Source organism: Miniopterus schreibersii (genome assembly GCF_964146895.1).
Source record: "Miniopterus schreibersii genome assembly, chromosome: 2".
Lineage (NCBI taxonomy): Eukaryota > Metazoa > Chordata > Mammalia > Chiroptera > Miniopteridae > Miniopterus > Miniopterus schreibersii.
Window position 1 is genome coordinate 87,089,161 of NC_138102.1, and position 19,636 is coordinate 87,108,796.

The following is a 19,636-nucleotide window of genomic DNA, read 5'->3' on the forward strand; positions in this document are numbered from 1 at the left end:
AAATATCCTATTAAAACTTAATAAGTAGGAAAAAAACAAGTGAAGATATTTTCTTTGAAAGTATATAGAAAACAGTAATGCTCTTTTCTTTTTTAATCCTCACTTGAGAATATTTTTTCCATTGGTTTTCAGAGAGAGTGGGACTGAGGGAGGAAGGGAGAGAGAGAGAAAGACAGAGAGAAACATCGATTGGAGAGAGGTGCACTTGCTCTTGGCCTGCAACCAAGGGGCACGTGCCTTTGGCCGAAATCAAACCCAGGACCCTTCCGTCTACAGGTCGATGCTCTAACCACTGAGCAAAACTGGCTAGGGCCAGAAATGCTCTCCTTATCAAGGAACCTGGTAAAGAAGGCTCCACAAAGAAACTCTCCTGCTTCTCCTATGCGCTCAGTACTAGCATGGCATGACGAAGGCAGTGTGAGCCTTAGCTCAGGTAAACCTTTCAGCTAGAGGGAAAGACAAATCTGGACACAGAGCATTTCAACATAAAGTGTGCTGAGATAAAAGACAGGTGTGTGTAGGGGTTAGAAGCTCAGGAAAAGAACACATTCCATCTGGGTGTAAGTGAAAGGCACGTGTAAGAGGTCAATCTTGAAGTAAAGTTTGTAGAACCTATTGAGATAAACTAGGTGAAGAGAGGAGATGGTGTAAGCAGCGCAGGATGTGTGGAGTGGGAAACTAAAGCCATTTATCACTGAGTCATTAAATTAGAACATTGGAAGGAAAGAAGAGTCTGGAGAGGAAGGTAAGGCCCAGATGATGTAGGGACATTGTGGACATTTAAAAGAACATAGACTTTATCTTTAGGGGACAGGGAAAAGGTGAGAAGGAGGCTTCTTAATCTGTTGAAGTATTTTAAAGAATATGAGTTGATCACTGTATTTTAGAGAGAACACTAACAATGTGAAGGATGAATTTGAGGAGTGCAAAGCTGGAAGCAATAAAACCAGCCAGGGGATTGCTCCTAGTGCCATGTGAAATGAGGAATACCTGATCCAGCCACTGAAGGAAAAATAGAGGACAGGGACCAACTGTGAGAAAAAGCGAGAACGATGTTTCGGGAGCTCAATGATGGGATAAATGAACCAATGTGCAGAATGAATAACTTGGCAACGTTGCTCAAGTGGTGGCAAGCAAAATAATGCAGATTATATGGGAACTTTTTTCCCATTAAAGCCTATAAAACCATCAAGAGAAATGAGAACTAGACACATTTTTAAAGTAGTACATCAATTAACTTTTGTCATTAGTCAGTTGGGGAATGTTATTGGCGGTTATGGTAGGTACGCAGTGAACTAAGTCTCCCCCTCTTATGTAAGTAAAAGATAAAAATTCCAAATCACCCACTTGAAAATAAAACTGAGATCAATGATAAATTTGATTCAGGAAATACTATAAAAGTATACACACCTGAGAAAGGAGCGTATAACTGATAAAATTGTATTTAACATTCAAGTACTTAGAGAATTGGTTTACTATATTTTAAACATTTTAATTTTTACTCTTAAGTTTTATGTTTACAATAATAAAATTTCATTTAGAACTGAGAGACCATCTATATCGCCAGCAAATAAGATTATTAATATTGTAGAGGTCTTCAAATATATATATAAAAACATTAAATTACCTGGGTCTAAAATATATGATCTAAAACAGCACGAGGCACAAGATGTGGCTGAATAGGTTATTTTCTTTTAGTTTGGTTTTCTTTAATTCCCTTCTACTACTACTTTTCAAGGTCAACTTTGAACACACACTTAAGGTCTATGAAAGCCTAAATAAGTTCCAATTATAGGTACAATATTATTTCCTGAAACTAAAAATGTCTTATCCTATATGCCTTATGCCTATAAATGTCTTATCCTAAGAAAGCAGGCCACAGCAAGATCTCTTCACTTGTCAGCTAAATAGTGGTCCCTGCCCAGTTTTCCAGGAAAAGCTTTGCAAAAGAAATGAAACATATTTTTCATTATCCCAAGCCCTTAAATACCCCGAGATATTTAAGTATGTCTTGGGAGTGCATTTGATTTAGTTAATAAATAATGAGATTCCAAATTGATTGCAGTCTCACTATTTTAGCATATTTTCAACAACAGTGAAGGAAAAAAAATTAGTACTATCTGGTTGGTTTAAAAGGAATTGTGAATTATAATTTTAAAACTTGTCCAATAGTGAATGGGCAAAATAAGCACCAGTCAGTTCTTGGCTGGTATGCCCATTGGTGCCATTTTGTTTTTGTGCCACAGTCTAGTAACAGCTTTAAGGTCTTGGGCTCTAAAACATAAAGTTTTACTTCGTTAAGTTACAGGGAGAAAATGATGCTCTGTTTGTGGGGAAACACAAATATACAGTAATTAACACTGAAGTATACCTTGGGATCCAGTTCATGTCCTCCCTTTTCCCAAACAAGAGCAATGATTTCAACCATACTATCAAAATGATGATTAAAAGAGGAGATTCTAGTGTCATCTCCCAATCATTTCTTTATTCTTAATATTCTCAGGATAATAATACAAGATGGGGAGAAGCTCGAATATCCTAGTCTTTCAAGTAAGTATATATGAATGAAAAAAGTGTAAGAGAAAGAAAAAGAGAAGTCAATTAAAGAGTACAGAAAGTGTGTACAGCACCATATGAGAAAGAATATCAACACTGATACTCACTGCAGACCCTGGAGAACTAACTAAGCAAGCAGGGAAGAAAGCCCTACAAAAATGTGGTTTGGCCATTAAGAAGGAATACTAATTACAATAATTTCTTTGAACTGCTTTGAACTGCTTACCACATGCCTAATTACCAGGCAGCACAGTGATGAATATGTAAATCATTATATATGTGTTGAATTAACTTGTGCACATTTTAACTACAACATTGAACCCTGTTAAGGTATAGTCTATCTTCATAATTTATCACTTCTTTAGTATAGTCATTGGCCCATAACTTAAAAATCTTGGAAGCTTATAAGAAATGACAAGGTGAGGAAGGAATCAAATGAATATTTAAAGTAATATTTTTGAAAAAATGGCTTATAAATAAATAAGGACAAGAGGCAGCTACTGGTAAAAAATGTGCTCACTATTCTATATCACAGGCTATTTCTACATGAAATTTACCTTAGATGTGTTGAGAGTTTTGGAAAAATGAACATTGGAATAAATATCTAGCAAATTTTATAATTAAATTCCTAAGAATGTTTGACAGGTATTTTTGTAATATAAATTTTAAAACCATCAAAAATACCCTGAGCTTTCTCTAAAATCATACCAATTCTATAATAAATTGTATTAAATACACTTACTAATTTTTTTATTCATTAATGAGAACAACAACATTATGGAAAATATGTCATAAGAATTAAAATGAAGTAATGCTAAAATAAATAAGAAGAAATCTCTGAATACTAGCAAAGGACATATCTAGATAATTTGGGTAATACAATATATGACTAAAGAAATGTGGTTATAGGGGAGACAAAAAGCCAATTTCTTTAGCTTTTAGGTTCAAATAAATAAACATTTTATAGACATTATTCACCAAGTTTTCTGTAAGCACTATACAGACTTACCCTAATGGTTTTGGGGTTTTTTACATTGGCACTATTGATATTTTGGGCCAGATGATTCTTTGTTGTGGGAGCTGTCCTCTGTATTACCGGATGTTTAACAGCAGCCCTGGCTTCTACCCACTAACTGCCAGCAGCAGTACCTCCTACCCCTAATAGTGGCAAGCAAATATCTCTCCACACATTGCCAAATGCCCTCTGGGTGGCAGAACTGCTCCGTTTTGAGAACTACTGCTTTATAGAATGTGAAAAGATGTGCAAAAATCAAAAATTCTGTTAATGTAATTATAATTTAAATGCACTAGACAAGTTCACCATTTTAAACAAGAATAGGGAACTTTTTCTTTGATAAGAATTCTCAAGCCACAGGAAAAAATTAAACTCAGCAAAAGGAAAAACTCAACAAAATGTGTTTTATTATTTTTTTAAGGTAGGTTTTGAGAGAGTGAGAAAGAAACAAGAAATAAGGAAATATTCTCTCTTGCTTGTAAAATTAAAAACAGAGCACATGAAATAAATTCAGTAAACATAGATTATAAAAATATACTTCATCTTGGCCAGGGTGGCTCAGCGGTTGAACACTGACCTATGTATGATCCAGGAGATCCCGGTTCTATTCCCAGTCAGGGCACATGCCCGGGTTTCAGGCTTGATCCCCAGTAGGGGGAGTGCAGGAGGCAGCCGATCAATGACTTTCATCTCTGATGTTTCTCTCTCTCTCCCTCTCCCTTCCTCTCTCTGAAATCAATAAAAACATATTTATACACACTCATACATATGTGTATATATATATATGTGTGTATATATATATATACTTCAGTTCCATATTATGGTTTAAATAGGGAGATGAAAACAAAGATAAAACAGAGGAGACATAAGTAGGAAAAGACAGAATAGATAAGATGGTGGAGGTGAGATGGCAGTGGGGATGGTAATGAGGCAAAACTTTAGAAGAGAGACAGGCAGATTGGTAAGTTATAAGTGGCACTTCTCTTGGCCCTCCATCTCTACTTTTTCTCAGCCCTCTCTTCTTAGACCCTGAGCCAGCATCCTTCTCCTCAGACTTGACCAACTGATCACTGTCTGCGAAGGAAGGTGTTGGCATAACAGACTAGAAAACAAGGGAGAATCACTGCCAAGAAAGGAACAATGACTGTCACAGAAGGCTTGGAAATTGAGGAATGACATGATCAATGCCTAGCTTTAGCATACAGAACAAATTTTTTTTTTTGAAGGAGCATTTGTGTGGAAAATAGTGAGGAAGCTAACTTTCAAGAGAAAGGAGATAAAAGCCTAAATGTGGGTGTTGGCAGAAGAAGCTGACCATAATAGAACCATTTACCTTTTGTATAATACTCTGAAGGGTAATATCCATTATTTGTTTTTTTTTTAACAGTCAACAAAACATTTCAATTTTCCTTATGCATAGGAAATATTTAATAAGTACTAGTTGAGTTTTATTTGATTCAATTCGCTTTAAATTAACCTATGATCCCTATTTAACTCATGAGGAAAATAAAGCCTAGTGAAGCTAAGTGACTTGCTCATGATCCAAAGATGAAATCCAGGTCTCCTTAATTTCAAAGCCCAAGTCTTCATTCACTATAGTAGTTACAACAAATTTGTGGCATATATGCTAATTCTATTTCTTTACCACTGCAGACATTGCTAATTAATTTCCTACCAACAGCTTGGATATAGCCTCAGAATCTGGAAGACAGAGCTCCAGAGAGCAACCCTGATTTAACTTTTCTGTATCCTACATATTATTGCTCTAACAGAAAGGAAGAAGACATGGTAGAGATGCTTTGCTGGCAGAACCATGGTCACTTGGCAGCTGTGGGAGTAGTTTCGGGGGCGGGCTGGGGGGAAGGATATATATATATCAAGAATTACTGAGGAGTTAAGCCTGAGTTACCAGTGGGATGATTGCACTATTAACAGAAGTAATGCAGCTGGGAGCAGCAGCAGAGCTATAAGTGTTATTATGAATGTGATTTTAGATGTGTTGAATTCATAATGAAGAAAGGGGCTATCACAATTGCCCCTGAAGGAGGCTGTTCAGAGAAAAAAAGGCAGGGCCTCCTGATGAGTCTAGTGATCTCAGCCCCACAAACAATGGTTGTGCATCCCATAAGTATATATCCAAAAGACACTGGCCAAACCTTTTTAGAAGAGATGAAATAATGAGGTTCCAAGGCCCTGATTTAAAAGACACTACTATGGATCATTTTGTGAAGAAAGAAAATTCTCCTATAAGTAAAATAATCACCAAATAATAAAAATGTGAATTCCATGTGCCAGATTCCATTTAAATGGAAGGAGGGGAACAGTGAAGAGAAAATGGCTCTTCAGTAACTTCCACAATGAGAATTAGAAATAATTTCTGAAAACTTCACAAACTAAATTATTAAATTTAAATGCTTAATCACAACCAGATGTTTTTACTTAAAGGGGATATTGATGAATTGCTTTTATCAGTTACCCTTCAGCATAAGATTAAAAATGCAAGGCCTTCTATCAGTCCATAACGTTCCTTAAACTTCACTATGTCAAGCACACATGGAAAATTGAACAGAACACCACAAAAAAGGTCTGGTTATAGTAGGAGGCAGGAATGCTGCTTATGGAAACCTGGATAGATAACTTGCAGAATTTTCTAACCTTGAAATAGATGTGTTTTCTATTATTTAGCATTCAGTTTTCATATTGGCTTTTTTTTTTTTTTTTTGGTTTATCTTTAGCTTGTTTTTCCCTATTTCATTGCCATCAACTTTATGTCTCTGTCAAGTTATAAAATCTAGTTAAAATCAAGTTATAATGATTACATTTGGCACCATATGGCCAAAGAGTCTTTAATGTTTTCTAAGTAACAGGACATTGTAGTTAATTCTTTCAGAAATATTTTAATTTAAAAAATGTTGAAGGCTACATACACACACATGTTCTAGAATGGAGACTGTTCACCCCTTCCAAAGCCAAGCTTTGATATATGGCCTGAGAAAATACCAACAATTCCAAATGCTCTTCAAACAAATTATTAAAAACCACAGACTATACATTTTCTACTTAAAGGCATAAAATCACTAGTGATTCATTTATCAAAAAAACCCCACAACACCCCAAATACTCTTCAAATTCATTGATGAGCCTACCAATATCAATTTTCTCTGTACTTTAAGTGAATTATTAATATGAAAGGATATTTTGACCTCAAGAATTCTTCATATGGTTAGTGTCATTTCCAGTGACGCAAAGATCAAACAGAGCCATATATATTTATTGTTAGGTATAAATCCATAGAAGAGGTCTCAATTACACATATTTTTGAAAAATTTCAAACTGTTTGTATACATACTGTTTGTATACAAATAGCACCACAAAGCTATGGTTATTCTACCCAAATAATATTTACACAGTATTTCAAGCAGCTCAAATTGTCATAGGACATTTCCAGTAGTAAAGAAATTTCAGTAAGCAGTATTTTTGGTAGGGAACTCTTCTAAAGACCTTGCTCAGTGAGAACCTCTATTGAACATTGGACTTGATGCTTTGATCAGAGAAAAAGAAGATGGGAAGGAGTGGGTTGCTAGCTAGATAACAAGGGCTATGGTTTCAGCTCCTCTTCTACTTCTGCCTCCTTTCCTTCTCTGTATCAGAAAGAAAGGGAGACACTGGGACAGCCAGGAAGATTGATCTGGGTTGGCGGGGATTGTCAAGACCTGGCTGAATTTGGGGAAGTGACCTTCCAGATTGGTTGGGACACCTCTGTCCTGGAGTTAACAGCCTCCCTTGGGCAACAAGTCAGCAAACCTGCAAAGGAGCAGTCCCCACCCCCCTCCTCTTTTTCTTTCTGAAATCTAGTCGTCCTTTCTAAAATAGCTTACCCCTCATCTCTGCAAGTAATTCTGCCATTTTTTTCATAGCACTTGTCACAATATGAAAATATCTTATTTACTTAATTTTTTGTTCATTGTTCCCTTCCCCGATGACCTGGCCTGTATTGTTTACCTTGCAGCACCTAGACTAATGCTTGGTACATAGCAGTACTCAACGAGAGGTTGCAGAAAGACAAAGGAACCCCTTTCCTTGCTGTCCTGGCCAGTGTGGTTCAGTTGGTTGAGCATCATCCTGTGCACTGAAAGTTTTCTTGTTCATTTCCTGGTCAGGGCACACGCCTGGGATGTGGGCTCTGTCTCTGGTAAGGGGCATGCAGGAGGCAGCCGATCAATGTTTCACTCTCACATTGATGTTTCCCCCCCCCTCACTCTCTCTCTTTCTTCCTCTCGCTATAAAAATCAATAAATATATTAAAACAAAACAAAAAACCCTTGCCTACTCCCTGCCTCTTCTCCCCAGCTTACAGGTACAATGACTTTGTGTTGCCCTCTGGTTAGTCAAAGGCTCCCCATAAGGCCTACCCTCCAACCTGGCCTGGGGTGGACCCTGTGTTCACTCATCAACACCTGTGTAGTTTGGTTGGATCAATACCACTTCTAGCTCCAGAGGCAAGACTGAGTGGCAGGAGCCAATCACAGTTTCTCCTGGCAGTTAGAGGTAGACATGTGATATAATTTGGTACAATCAGAGAGAAGCCCATGAATTTTGTTCAATGGTTGGGGAAGGAGGAGTATTCCCCTCCCTCTTCTTCCACAGGAAGTGGGAAATGTATAGCCCTGGCAGCTCTGGGTAGCCATCGCACTTCCAGGAGGTCAAAAGTTGGCACACAGAGAATGACAAAGTGAAGAGATTTTCAAAGAAACCAAGTCACAATACTTTGACCTCTGGCTCAAAGCTACCCTGAGGGCTTTAAGCCTGTTAGAGGTGGGATTTCCTAAATGATACTTATCCCAATCAGAAGGCCCAATTCCCATTATAGATCCCTGCAAGTACCATTTGATTAATTGAATATAGCACAATATAGATGAGATTTAACTCACCCAGAGATTATTTCTTATTCAAAAACTGAAGCAAACTGTGCCCTGGTTGGCATGGCTCAGTGACTAGAGCATCAGCCCTTGCACCAAAGGGTCATGGGTTTGATTCCTGGTCAAAAGGCATGTACCTGATGCAGGTTTGATCCTTTGCCAGTCTGGGGGCATGTGGGAGGCAACCAATCAATTTGTCTCTCTCATATCCATGTTTCTCTCTCTCTCTCTCTCTCTCTCTCTCTCTCTCTCTCTCTCTCCCTGCCCCTCCCTCCCTCCCTTCCACTCTCTCTAGAAACCAATGGAAAAAATATCTTCAGGTGAGGATTAACAACAACAAAAATTTGAAGCATACGTACAAAAATTAAAAGAGATACAGACTGTTTCATTATTCTTTTCCTCCTCAACTGACCTTATTGCTAGTTTCCAGGCCCACTGAACCCCATCCTGATTACCTAAGGATCCAGAGAGAGAAAAATAGAATCAGCACTGCAGTCACACAGCACTCATTCCTTTTTCTTCATCCTTATAACTGGGATTTATAAAGAAGGAAGCACTCGGGTATAAATTTAGGAAGTAGATATTTTCTAATTTCACTGTATTAATTGGTCAAATATCCCACTATTTAAAATCAAGGAACAGCAGAACTACAGCAAAGTGTTGTGCTACTTGTTGAATGAATAAAAAACTGAAAGAAAGCAATGCATGAAAAATGTATTTAAAGAGCTATGAGATTTCTGAAGAATCAATGATAACTTCTGATTTGAAGGTTTGGAAAGACTTCACAGATGTTGCATTTGCACTGGATTTTGAAGGGCAGATGTGAACAACAGGTAGAGCTGAAGGGAGGGAATGAAACCTTGAAATATGCCAGGTAAAGTGGGTATAAATACAGAGTATGTGCTAGTTGAGGGAGGAAACTATTGATATAGTCTAGAAATGTGGGTTGGGAGCAGCTGTACAGGAAACTGAAGTCCTATCTCAATTCAACTGTCTCTGGGAATTCATTGAAGTTTTAGGACAAATTGACTTGGCAGTGCCCTGAAGAATGGTCAAGGGGAGAAGTCACAGAAGCCTAAACCAGGATCGGTTGGACTTTTTGAGGACACTAGCAAGGTTTTTGTCCCACCACCTGCTCACACCCTCACCATTACAGGGCTCAGGGTAGTTTGGGACACAGGTTCAGTGAAGGTGAAACAGTATTTTGTGAGCCTAGGATTCTCACTTTTAATGTCATTTCCATGAGTAAACCATCTTTTTTATTTTCAAAAGAACAGACTAAGACCAACATTTTGGAGATTACCTATTTACAGGTAGGAGCTTTCAGAATTGAAAATTGGTATATGATATAAATTATCTTTTTATGTTTAAAAATAACAGTTCTAAGAACATTAAATTTTTTCTCTATATTCCAGAGCCACTTTGAAACTTTAGTCTAGACAGATTTACACCTTTAAAATTTAGCTTTTGAGTTTAGAATCTTAAAATAGATCTGCACTGACATAGTAATAAAACTCCAGAAGGAATAATGGCTGGGTGAACTTTTTTCTTTTTTTCTTTCCTGATGATGTTTGAATTAGTAGGAGATGGATAATACAGAACAGATAAATTATGGAAGGAAATAAAATGTTGTATAGGTATTAATATAAAAGAGCTAAGACATTTTTAATAAGGCAAAGAAATCAGGAAATCTCTGCCAATACCACATTTCAATTCTCAACAAAAGATGAAAATGTTCTTATTATCCAAAGAGGACAGGCCATTTTGTTATCCAAATAAAGGAGGAGAAAATCTTGGGTTAAGGACAAACAAAAGGAACATGGATTATGCTAATTCTAACTAGATTAGACAAGGAGGCTCCTTAATTTGCCATTCCTTGTGGTGGTATAATTTGTGGGGCATGCTATAAGTAATCAACTCCTATTGATGATTTAGTGAAAAAAGTTTGCTTTCTCCTTACAGTTTTGTGCAGGGAGATAGTATTCAGATGCACAGATTTTCTTGAACAAGAAACCATAAAGCTTTGCAGTAAAAAATTACATATCTCTACAAAGCAATAGGAACAAGAAAACATATTTCCAGTAGTTTGCATATTTCAGCAAGCAGAGACTGGAGCTCCTGAGTAGGTATGAACACTCTTATGTCAGTATTGTGTTAGCACTATACAATACACATATTCGATACCATGTAGTTCCAGCTATTTTAATGTGGAGAAAAGGAAAGGCCCCAGCACTCAGTGTCCTGTCCCAAGCTCCTCTAACAGAGCTTGGTTTACCATGGCAACAAAACAGGACAGGCTACCTGTGACTCCCTTACCTGTCTGCAACCTATTTTCAGATGAAAATTACATGCTATTGAAACCAACAATAATTTTAAAAAAGCATCAATAGCCCATAAATAATAAAATTCTGTATTACTCCGCAAATATTGAGGAAACACTGTTATATCTTTTAAAATCAATCTGTGCTCTGACTCTTTATAAAAGATGAGTAAAAGAAAGTAAAAGAAAAAAGAATTTGGGGAAAAAGAAAAAAGGAAAACAGATAGTACTTGGCCTGCATATATACAATCTTTTTGTGTAGTCAGTAACCATTTGAAAGGGAACTATCAATTCTGTGTCTAATAGAAATGAGAGACTACCCCCAAAGTAATTAAAAGATTTCTTTCCTTTTTTCCCCTTTTTCCTTCCATACTGGAAATAAGAAAGGTTGACAACCTTTCCTTAAAACAGACTATTTCTTGAAAGACCAATCCCTTTCCACTCTCACAGGTCTCTGGTGGCCAGATCTACAGAGAAAACTAGAATTGTGATGACCTTCTGAGGCCACTGGTAGCACCCTCCTGGCACAGAGGAGCAGTGAACACTTTAATGTGGTAATGAGCCAACCTCTAGGAAATAGGCCAGAAATTACTGGAGTGAAGGATGGGAGAGTTAGGGGAGGTGAGGGGGAAAGAGGAGTATCATTCACTCAAAAATGCTATCTCTGTTTCTTGTGCAATTAATCATTTTTTAGAAATTAACAAAAGACACTGATTCATAATCTGCTAACAGAGGGATGTGAGAACAGATGGAAAAGTTCAAATGCAATTTCTTTAAAAATCTTCAGTGATTTCAAACCTCAGAAAATAGATCTATAAAGATTGCTAAATTTTGCCAGCAATGGCCACTTTTCTGAGATAAACACCTGTACTTAAGAGAAAGGGAAGGTGGCCCTTCCAGAGATGTCTGCCATGCCCACAGTGCCACAATGGCAGATGTGCTCTTTGAGAGAAGACGGTGAAATTCTGTGAGGTTTTTCCTGGAGCCTGAGCATCAGACATGTGAGTCTCAGACCAGTGGAGCCACCTTCCATAGGCATAACTCTAGGATGGCCCTGCTGTTGTGATATTTGTGCCAGAAGTTGGTGCAATGGGGACTTCTGGGACTAGTGCCTCTGCCAGTCAGAAAATTAGTTTCTCAATTTAAGTCAGCCTGTATTTGGGGAAGCAGAACTACTACCAGGATGTGCACAGTTTCTTCTGCCGAGGTTGATCAGACAGGAAATGTTTTAGAGCCATACAGGCCAATCATCTCAGAGTTCCCACATGCTTTAACTGACAAGGGGATCCAGAGAACAGATTGGGTGAAACAGTGTTTAGCTCTTGCACAGGGCAAAGAGTTTCACTCTTGGAAGAAAGATGTAGTATGGGAGTTTATGGCACATCCCATGAGTCCTGCCTGGCTCTCTCGGACATGGGATCCTCCCCTTGCCAACACAATTCTACCTGGGCAATAAGGATCATTATACCTGCCTCCAGAGTGGTTGTGAATTCAATGAAATATATTTCATGCGGTGTCTGTGCCACAGTAAAGCTTTCTCAATCTCAGCCTTTGCTTCCTAATGCCTTCCTTCTCTTCTTTACATCCTCCTCACAGTCTGCAGCATAGATAGAGCTGACAGGGAGGGACTGTGAAATGTTGGGCTGGCTGAAAAGAGCTTGAAGGTGGGTGAGCTACACCAGGGAAGTGTCCCATACCACACAAGGAGATGTAAAACTGTCCTGGACGACAGCCATGTGGCTTTCATTAATGTCTGCCCAAAAGGCCTTGTCTTAGTTAGATACAGCTGAAAACATAAAGTGAACCTCCAAAAACATCAAAGCCAGGTCCCATAATGTTTGCCCAGATACTTGGACAGAAGGAAAAAATGCAGAAGGAAAGAAGACCAGGGAAAAAAAGACTGTACATTCTTTTACCAGACCCTATATAAAATGTACTTTCCCTTAGTATACAGTATTCATATGTTAAATTATTTCCTCTTGCATTCATATCTTAATGAACATTTTCCTGAAACTGTGCCTAACCGTGAATGTTCTAACACTTTATCACTTAGCACTTCTCTTATACTTTTGTTTGGTATGGAATTTAAATTTTTTTCATTTTTCTTCCTAAGTGATGCCACTGTAATTAGCTAGTTACTAATAATAGGAAAGGAGCAAAGGGAAAGCCAAACATTATAGGCATGTCATTTGGGCAGCTTCACTAGGAAGCTGCAACTTACTTTGCAGTCCCCAGGGAACCACCAGTCTATTCCCTGAAGAACACTGGGGGAAGGGATTCAACAAAGGGAAGATAGATGCATGCTCAGTAAAGTTGGGGTGACTAGGGAAAGTGCCTGTCACTCAAACCTGGGGACAGAGACGGTTGGCCAGAATGGGTATGATCACTGCAAGCCCATGAAAATTTGGGAATACATAATCTCCTAACAAAGGAATTCTTTTTTTTCTTTTCTTTTTTTTTCACTGATCACAATTTATTATAATCTGTTGGCAGCACAGATTGGTATTAATTACCAGAACTATGTCTTCATAGAAATGGGCAATATATAGCCATTCTATGGGGAACTGCATGCACTTAATCTTCAACACTATCTTTTAGTTTCTTGATGGTATGCTTGTGCTGCTCAATTTCTTTCTGCAGACGCTCAATCTCCTTTTTATGATGAATGATCTCACCTTCATGGTGTTTCTTCAAGGCTGCCAGTTGTTCTTTACTCCACTCTCGGAAGTATGGGTCCTCTTCAGCCTTCTCTTTTTTCCTGAAGGCCCCACCGGCCTCCCTGATTGCTCCCGAGTCGGAGCTGAAATGATCTGACAGGTGGGAGCTGAGGCCTCCGGCTTGCATGGCCCTCGCGCCGCACACCCCCAGCCGCACCCACGCCGCCAATGCAGCCACGGCCATGGTTCGAAATTCTTTATCTCCTTGCTCCCTACTCTTGGTCCCACTTGGTTCATGGGACTCTTTTGTTTTGTTCCTGCTCATGTTTCCTCCATAGCCACATGGCCCTGTGGACCCCACATGCAATGGACTGATGGATTACAGTGGGGAAACACAAACTAAGCTAGCCTGATGCTTTGCTTGAAACTGCTTTCCCTTTTATGCCCAAATGGAGCAGACAGAAAAGGCCCGAAGATTTTCTTGGGGGAATTCGTAAGATATTTCCCTTAGCTTAATTTGAGTTAAATATGGTGCACAGAAGGGCTTCAGACAGGTATAACACACCTGCTTCCAGGTAAGCCACTCCTCCAACCTAAGTGGGAGCACTGTAAGTTAATCTTTCCCTTTGACACAAGGGTTTTACCTCTCACTAGACCTTTAGTTGTTATGTCTCCTCACTTTTGAATTATGCTTTTTAACCTTCTTGTCAAGTTTAATTTCTGGAACGCAATAAGGATGCCAGCTTGTCCAATGTGTCATCATCCTGGACATCGCCCATGTCACCTCCCAGGACACCAGACTGACCTGGATTTTGCAGAATCCCTCTTCCCTGCATAAAGACTCCTTTCCCTTTTTGCTTCCCCCTTCCTGTCAGACAGGGAGAACCTCCAAGCCTTGGGATCCTACTCCCCTCTGACAGCAGGAAGCAGCTACAGAGGACAGATATCTTTGTCCATTTCTCCTTTGTAAGATTACAAGAGGTTCCTTTTTTCTCAGTGGGGAATGATACCATTGTAATTAACCCAGTTGTTAACTAACAGGAAAGGATCAAATGGAAGGCCAAATATTATAGTCATTTGTTCAACTTTGCCTGGAAGCTGCAGTTTAACACTCCCCAGGCAGCTACCAGTCTGTTCCCCACAGATCGCTGGGGGAAGGGACTGAACAGTGGGAGGATAGATGCAAATCCAGTAGTCTGGATGAATAGGGCAGGTACTTGTCTGTCAGTCACACCCGGGAACAGGTCACTGGCTAGAGTAGGCATGGCCAATGCAAACACAGGAAGATTTGAGATATTTAATCTCTTAAACAATGAAGTTTGCTCTCTTGCCTCCCAGCCTGTGGGGGACTCTCACATTCCAGCATTGGCCCACGTGGCTCATGGCCATGTGGATACCACACAATGGACTAATGGACTGCAACTAGCTTGATACTGCAACTCTACCATGGAAAGTAAACTTTGGATGCTGGCTTTGCTTCTAGCTCTACTGAATCCCCAACTGCACATCTTCCAGGACTGGATTAAGGGAAATGGGACATTGGAAACCCAAGGATGTAATTCCATGAAAACAAAGCTTTCTACCACATCTCATCCTCCCATGGGGGCCTCTAGAAATTCTTATTCCATCAGTTCCCAAGAACTCCGCTGCCAGTAGCAATGGAGAAAGGCGATCCACACTTGTATCTGATAATACAGGGAGCAAACCCCTAAGACTCCCATGGGCTAAAAACCCCAAAACATCCATAAAAACACACACCATACATAACCTTTGCATTTGAACACAAAAATCAATCAGCTTTTTCCCAGCACAGAAAGTTATTGGGCATTTGAAAGGACTCTCTGAACTCTAGTAACTCTGCTACCCAGAGCCCTGCTACACACAATAGGTATAGAGTCCAAACTTTCAAGAACAAACTCTGGTTCTCCAGGCAGCTCTCTGCTCCCCTCAGACTCTCCCATCTCCCCCTGGGTAAGCTTGTCTCTTTATTCCTGAGTCCTGATTTCCTTCTGTTCTCCCTGTGAGATGCCCAGCCTGCCTTTAACAAGTAGCATAGAGTGATGCTCCACAATTTTTAGCCTTCATCCTCTAATCCTGCCCTCCTCTTTTCCTTTTATTTTTCTGCTCTTCTTCAGTTATGCTTCCCTCTTTCTCTCTCTGTCCTTCTAGATATCTTTTCTCTAATATGTCCAAATATAAAATCAAGTTATACTAAGTGAGATAAGCCAGTCAGAGAAAGACAAATACCATATGATCTCACATGTGGAATCTAATGAACAAAATAAACTGATGAGCAAAATAGAAACAGATGCATGGATACATGGAACAGAGTGACACTGTCAGAGGGGAGGGGGTTTGGGGAACTGGATGAAAGAAGGTGAAGGGATTAAGAAAAAACATAAACATATGTGTGTGTGTGTGTGTGTGTGTGTGTGTGTGTGTATAATCTCATAGATAACAGTGTGATAAGAGCCAAAGGGAAAGGGGTGGAGGTAGGTGGATGGAGCTGGGCAAAGTGGGGGGAAGTAGAGAAGGAATGAGAATTTGTTTGGGGCAATGGATGCATGTTTCCATGTGCAGGTGATGTTTACTGAGTTGTACATTTGAAACCTGTATGGTTTTGGAAACAAATATCACCCCAATAAATTCAATTAAAAAATAGAAATAATAAATAAATAAATAAATAAATAATAAATAAATAAATAAATAAATAAATAATAAATATCATTGGGTTGCATATAACTAAAGCAGCTACACTAGACTGAGGCAGGATTTTTGTTTGTTTTTCTTTGTGTGATTGTAGCCTTGGCTCACTTTTCCTGTGGTCCTTGTGTTACTGGAGCTTCTTACTATCCTGCCTCAAGCGATGCCTCATTGGAGGCACTTCACACCCAGTGCCCCACCTGTGGAAGCTTTCAAACAATCTGTCCTGCCTCTAACCAGAACACCTGCAGAAATTTAGGAGGTGGAGGGCTAAGCTGCCAAGAGGAGGAAAGCAAAAGAGAAAGCAAGCCAAGCTTTGTTTTCATGTTTTCGATCCTTTTCTCATGATTCAAATTAAATGTAAACCAAAAATAAAGAAATGGAAGTTTAGAACCTGGAGACTTAATTTGAATCCCAACTGCATGACTCCATCTACATGTTTCAATTACCATAGCATTTTTAAAGTAATTAGTTATCCTGAGAATATTTTCAGCAGAGATTAGTGTAGCATTTCCTTGGGAAGTCACCAGCTAGGGAGTGTTCTCTAGCCAGCTGGAGACTCCACAACTAGCCCGATACACATTTCAGAATTTGAGATTTCCAGAGAGTGAGGCAGCCATGGCCAATGTGTAGACTCTTCCAGAGCTTGCTGGCTCACTCCCCTTAAAGCCAAACAGACCAGAAAACAAATAGAGACCATGTCCAAACCCTGCCATCAACCCTTATTCTCTTCTGTTAACATTCCTACAGTCAAATGTTATGCTTAGTCTTAATATGCATGCTAAGATGTGATCATTTCAAGTGACAAGCAAAAAGGAATGGACCCCCATTCTATATCTTCATATAACTCATATATAACATTTTTTCTTTTTCTTTCTAAAAATGCATTAGATTTGGAATATTACACTCCTTCCCAAAAGTTAGGATACAATTTGCTCTATAAATTGCATCAAGAATTGTAATCAAAGGAACATATCATTGTTATGGGTATTTGCAATAATAGCTAATACCTAGGAGATCACATAGATGCAAACCTGAAATGTGGGAGAGTGAAGAACTGTGGGGAGAGATTTTTCAAGCTTATGTGACAGAGGAGTATTTCAAATATTAAATTGATAAATGAAAATCACAAAAAGGTAATTGATTTCTAATGTTGTATTTATATCGGTTGCAGTGGTGACTTGCCATGGATGGACTCTTGCCATATTTTAAGCAGAGTGGGATAATAAAACTAGTCTAGATTTTAAATGGCTTGAATTGCAACTCTACCACTTACTATCTATGTTCACTCATTCAACAGTAGTTGAGCAGCAACTACGTGTTATACAGTGGACATGCAGCAGTGAATGAAACAGGCAGCAACTCTGAGCAAATCTCTTAGCCTTTTACTGGCAGGGTAAAACAGGCACCAGTGACTGGCCTTACCTACCTCACAGGTAGTTGTAAGGCTCAAATAAATAAGTGTATGAAAGTATTCTGAAAATGGCAAAAGTACATAACAATGCAAGTCTTCCTGTTTAATAAGTTGACATAATTTGTTGAAAAAGCCAGAAAGAAATTTTCCTTCCTAAGAGTTTCAAAAATAAGTAAACAAGTTTGTTGCTGATTTAAGTTTTTTAAAAATGCTTCCCTACCCTAATCTAGAGCTAGCAAATTCATTTCTTTGGGAATAATAAGTAGCCTTTCCTTCGTCTCAGGAAGACTTCTCTAGGCTTATAGCATCTACGGCAGTGCCTGGCACTAGTTCTATAGCACCTTCAACAAGCAAAACTACTAAAATCCTTGAATCCAGCAGTTTCAAAGTTGTTTATGTGTGTTTTTTTAAGTAGGAGATCAATTCTTCAAACGTTCTCTAGAGCAAGAACATTTAGAGATGCCTGTGGGGCTGCTCTGGCTGACGTGGGTGTTTTCCCTCTTGGTTGTAGGCTCTTAAAGCTCTTTCTGGAACCCTAAGGATCCTGAATCTGTTTGAAAATCACTCTCTATTCCTGGCACTACCTGGACTTCTCCCTTTTTCTTCTTCTTGCCCAAGACACTATACCATAATGGTTAAGAAGATGGGTTCTCAAGTTAGGCAGGCTGGACTTGCATCTTGGCTCCTCCAATGAATAATTTACCTTCTCTGACCAGATACTCCTGCTCTGTAAAACAGGGATGCTGACAGTAACACTCTCATAAGACACTTCTGAGAATGAAATAAATTCATTCACATAAAGAATTTGGCACAGAGCCTGGCAGATAAGATAAACTCATTATCAGAGAGGCAGAACACGTAAAAAAGAAAATAACCGGAGTGTTAGGGAGTGTGTTACAAAATGAATAACAAGAACAAAAGCTTAAAGTAAATAGGCTGGGAGAGCTGGTAAGGGTGTTCTTGAGGAGGCTGAATCAGGAATTGGAAGGAGGATGAGCAACATTAAGGAAAATACATATAAACTGTAGAGAAACCCAGTGAACTTTGTAGAGGGACTAAGAAGACAGTTTGAGATCCTTAAAGTCAATAACAGTGGCCTTGGTTCTGAAAGTGGCCTTGAGATCCTGAAAGTCAATAACAGTGGCCTTGGTTTCAATTAACAGTAGTTAATTGAAAGCTTCCTAAAAGTGGGAAAATGTGGTTAAAACCGAGTTTGAGGGCCACTGGAGGAACTGTGTGTGTGTGTGTGTGTAGAGAGAACCAGGGTGGGAAGTGATAGGAGGAGGAACACCTGCTCTGAGGCATCTCTTTCGAAAGTCTCCCACACATAAAGAGCTGAGCGTATCTTCTTCCTACCTGTTCCTCCTACACAGCCTGTAGCAGTGAATAGCACCACCACCCAATGAGACCCCCAAGCAAAGAAGATGCCAATTTCCTGAACCCATCTCTCCCCCACTCCCTACATTCAGTAAGTCAGCATGACTGCTCATCTCTGCTTTTATATGTTTCTTAAATCAGTTTACTGCTCTCTGTCCCCACTGCCAGCAACCCAAAACAGGTCACCAACACCTCTACAATGACTATCCTAGCTGCTATCTAACTGGTCATTGTGCATTCACTCTTGGGTTCTCATCCATTCTCAACTCTGCTTCCAGAGATATCTTAAAAATTTAAATTGGATCATGCCACACCTTGGCTCCTATTTTTCCCAGGATGTCCCAAATACTTAAAATGGTTTTAGAAGATTCACTACAGCTTGACCCCAATCTCATTTCCTGGCACTTTTTCTCTCCTTTCCTCCATTCCAACCTTGTTGGATTTCTTGCAGTTCCTTAATTTTGGTATTGAACCATGCTTTCTCTGCACCTGAACACTCTTCTCTCACCCCACCCACACCCACCACACCACCTCTTCACTGCCACACACTTACTGACTCATTCAACTACACCTCAGTGATCTGGTAGACACCTACTAATCTGTAAGGCTTCAGCTTATATGCCACATCCCCAGAGAAACCTTTTCTAAGCCCAAATATTAGGTCCACATTGCATG

General features: G+C 39.3%; 2 protein-coding genes across 6 annotated transcripts in view; both read right to left on the bottom strand.

Annotated features, from left to right (window-relative positions):
- The window catches only part of DCLK1 (doublecortin like kinase 1), a 430,094-nt gene that overhangs the window by 158,182 nt on the left and 252,276 nt on the right, over window positions 1-19,636 (bottom strand). The window lies entirely within an intron of this gene.
- LOC308553441 (ATPase inhibitor, mitochondrial-like) lies at window positions 13,277-15,252 on the bottom strand. The gene has a single exon (XM_081129421.1). It carries the CDS (start codon window positions 13,790-13,792, stop codon window positions 13,385-13,387), a length of 408 nt encoding a protein of 135 aa, XP_080985547.1. The 5' UTR covers window positions 13,793-15,252; the 3' UTR covers window positions 13,277-13,384.

Excerpts from the sequence above, each read along its gene's own strand:
- LOC308553441 (XM_081129421.1), bottom strand. The coding sequence starts at position 13,792 with ATGAGCAGGAACAAAACAAAAGAGTCCCATGAACCAAGTGGGACCAAG.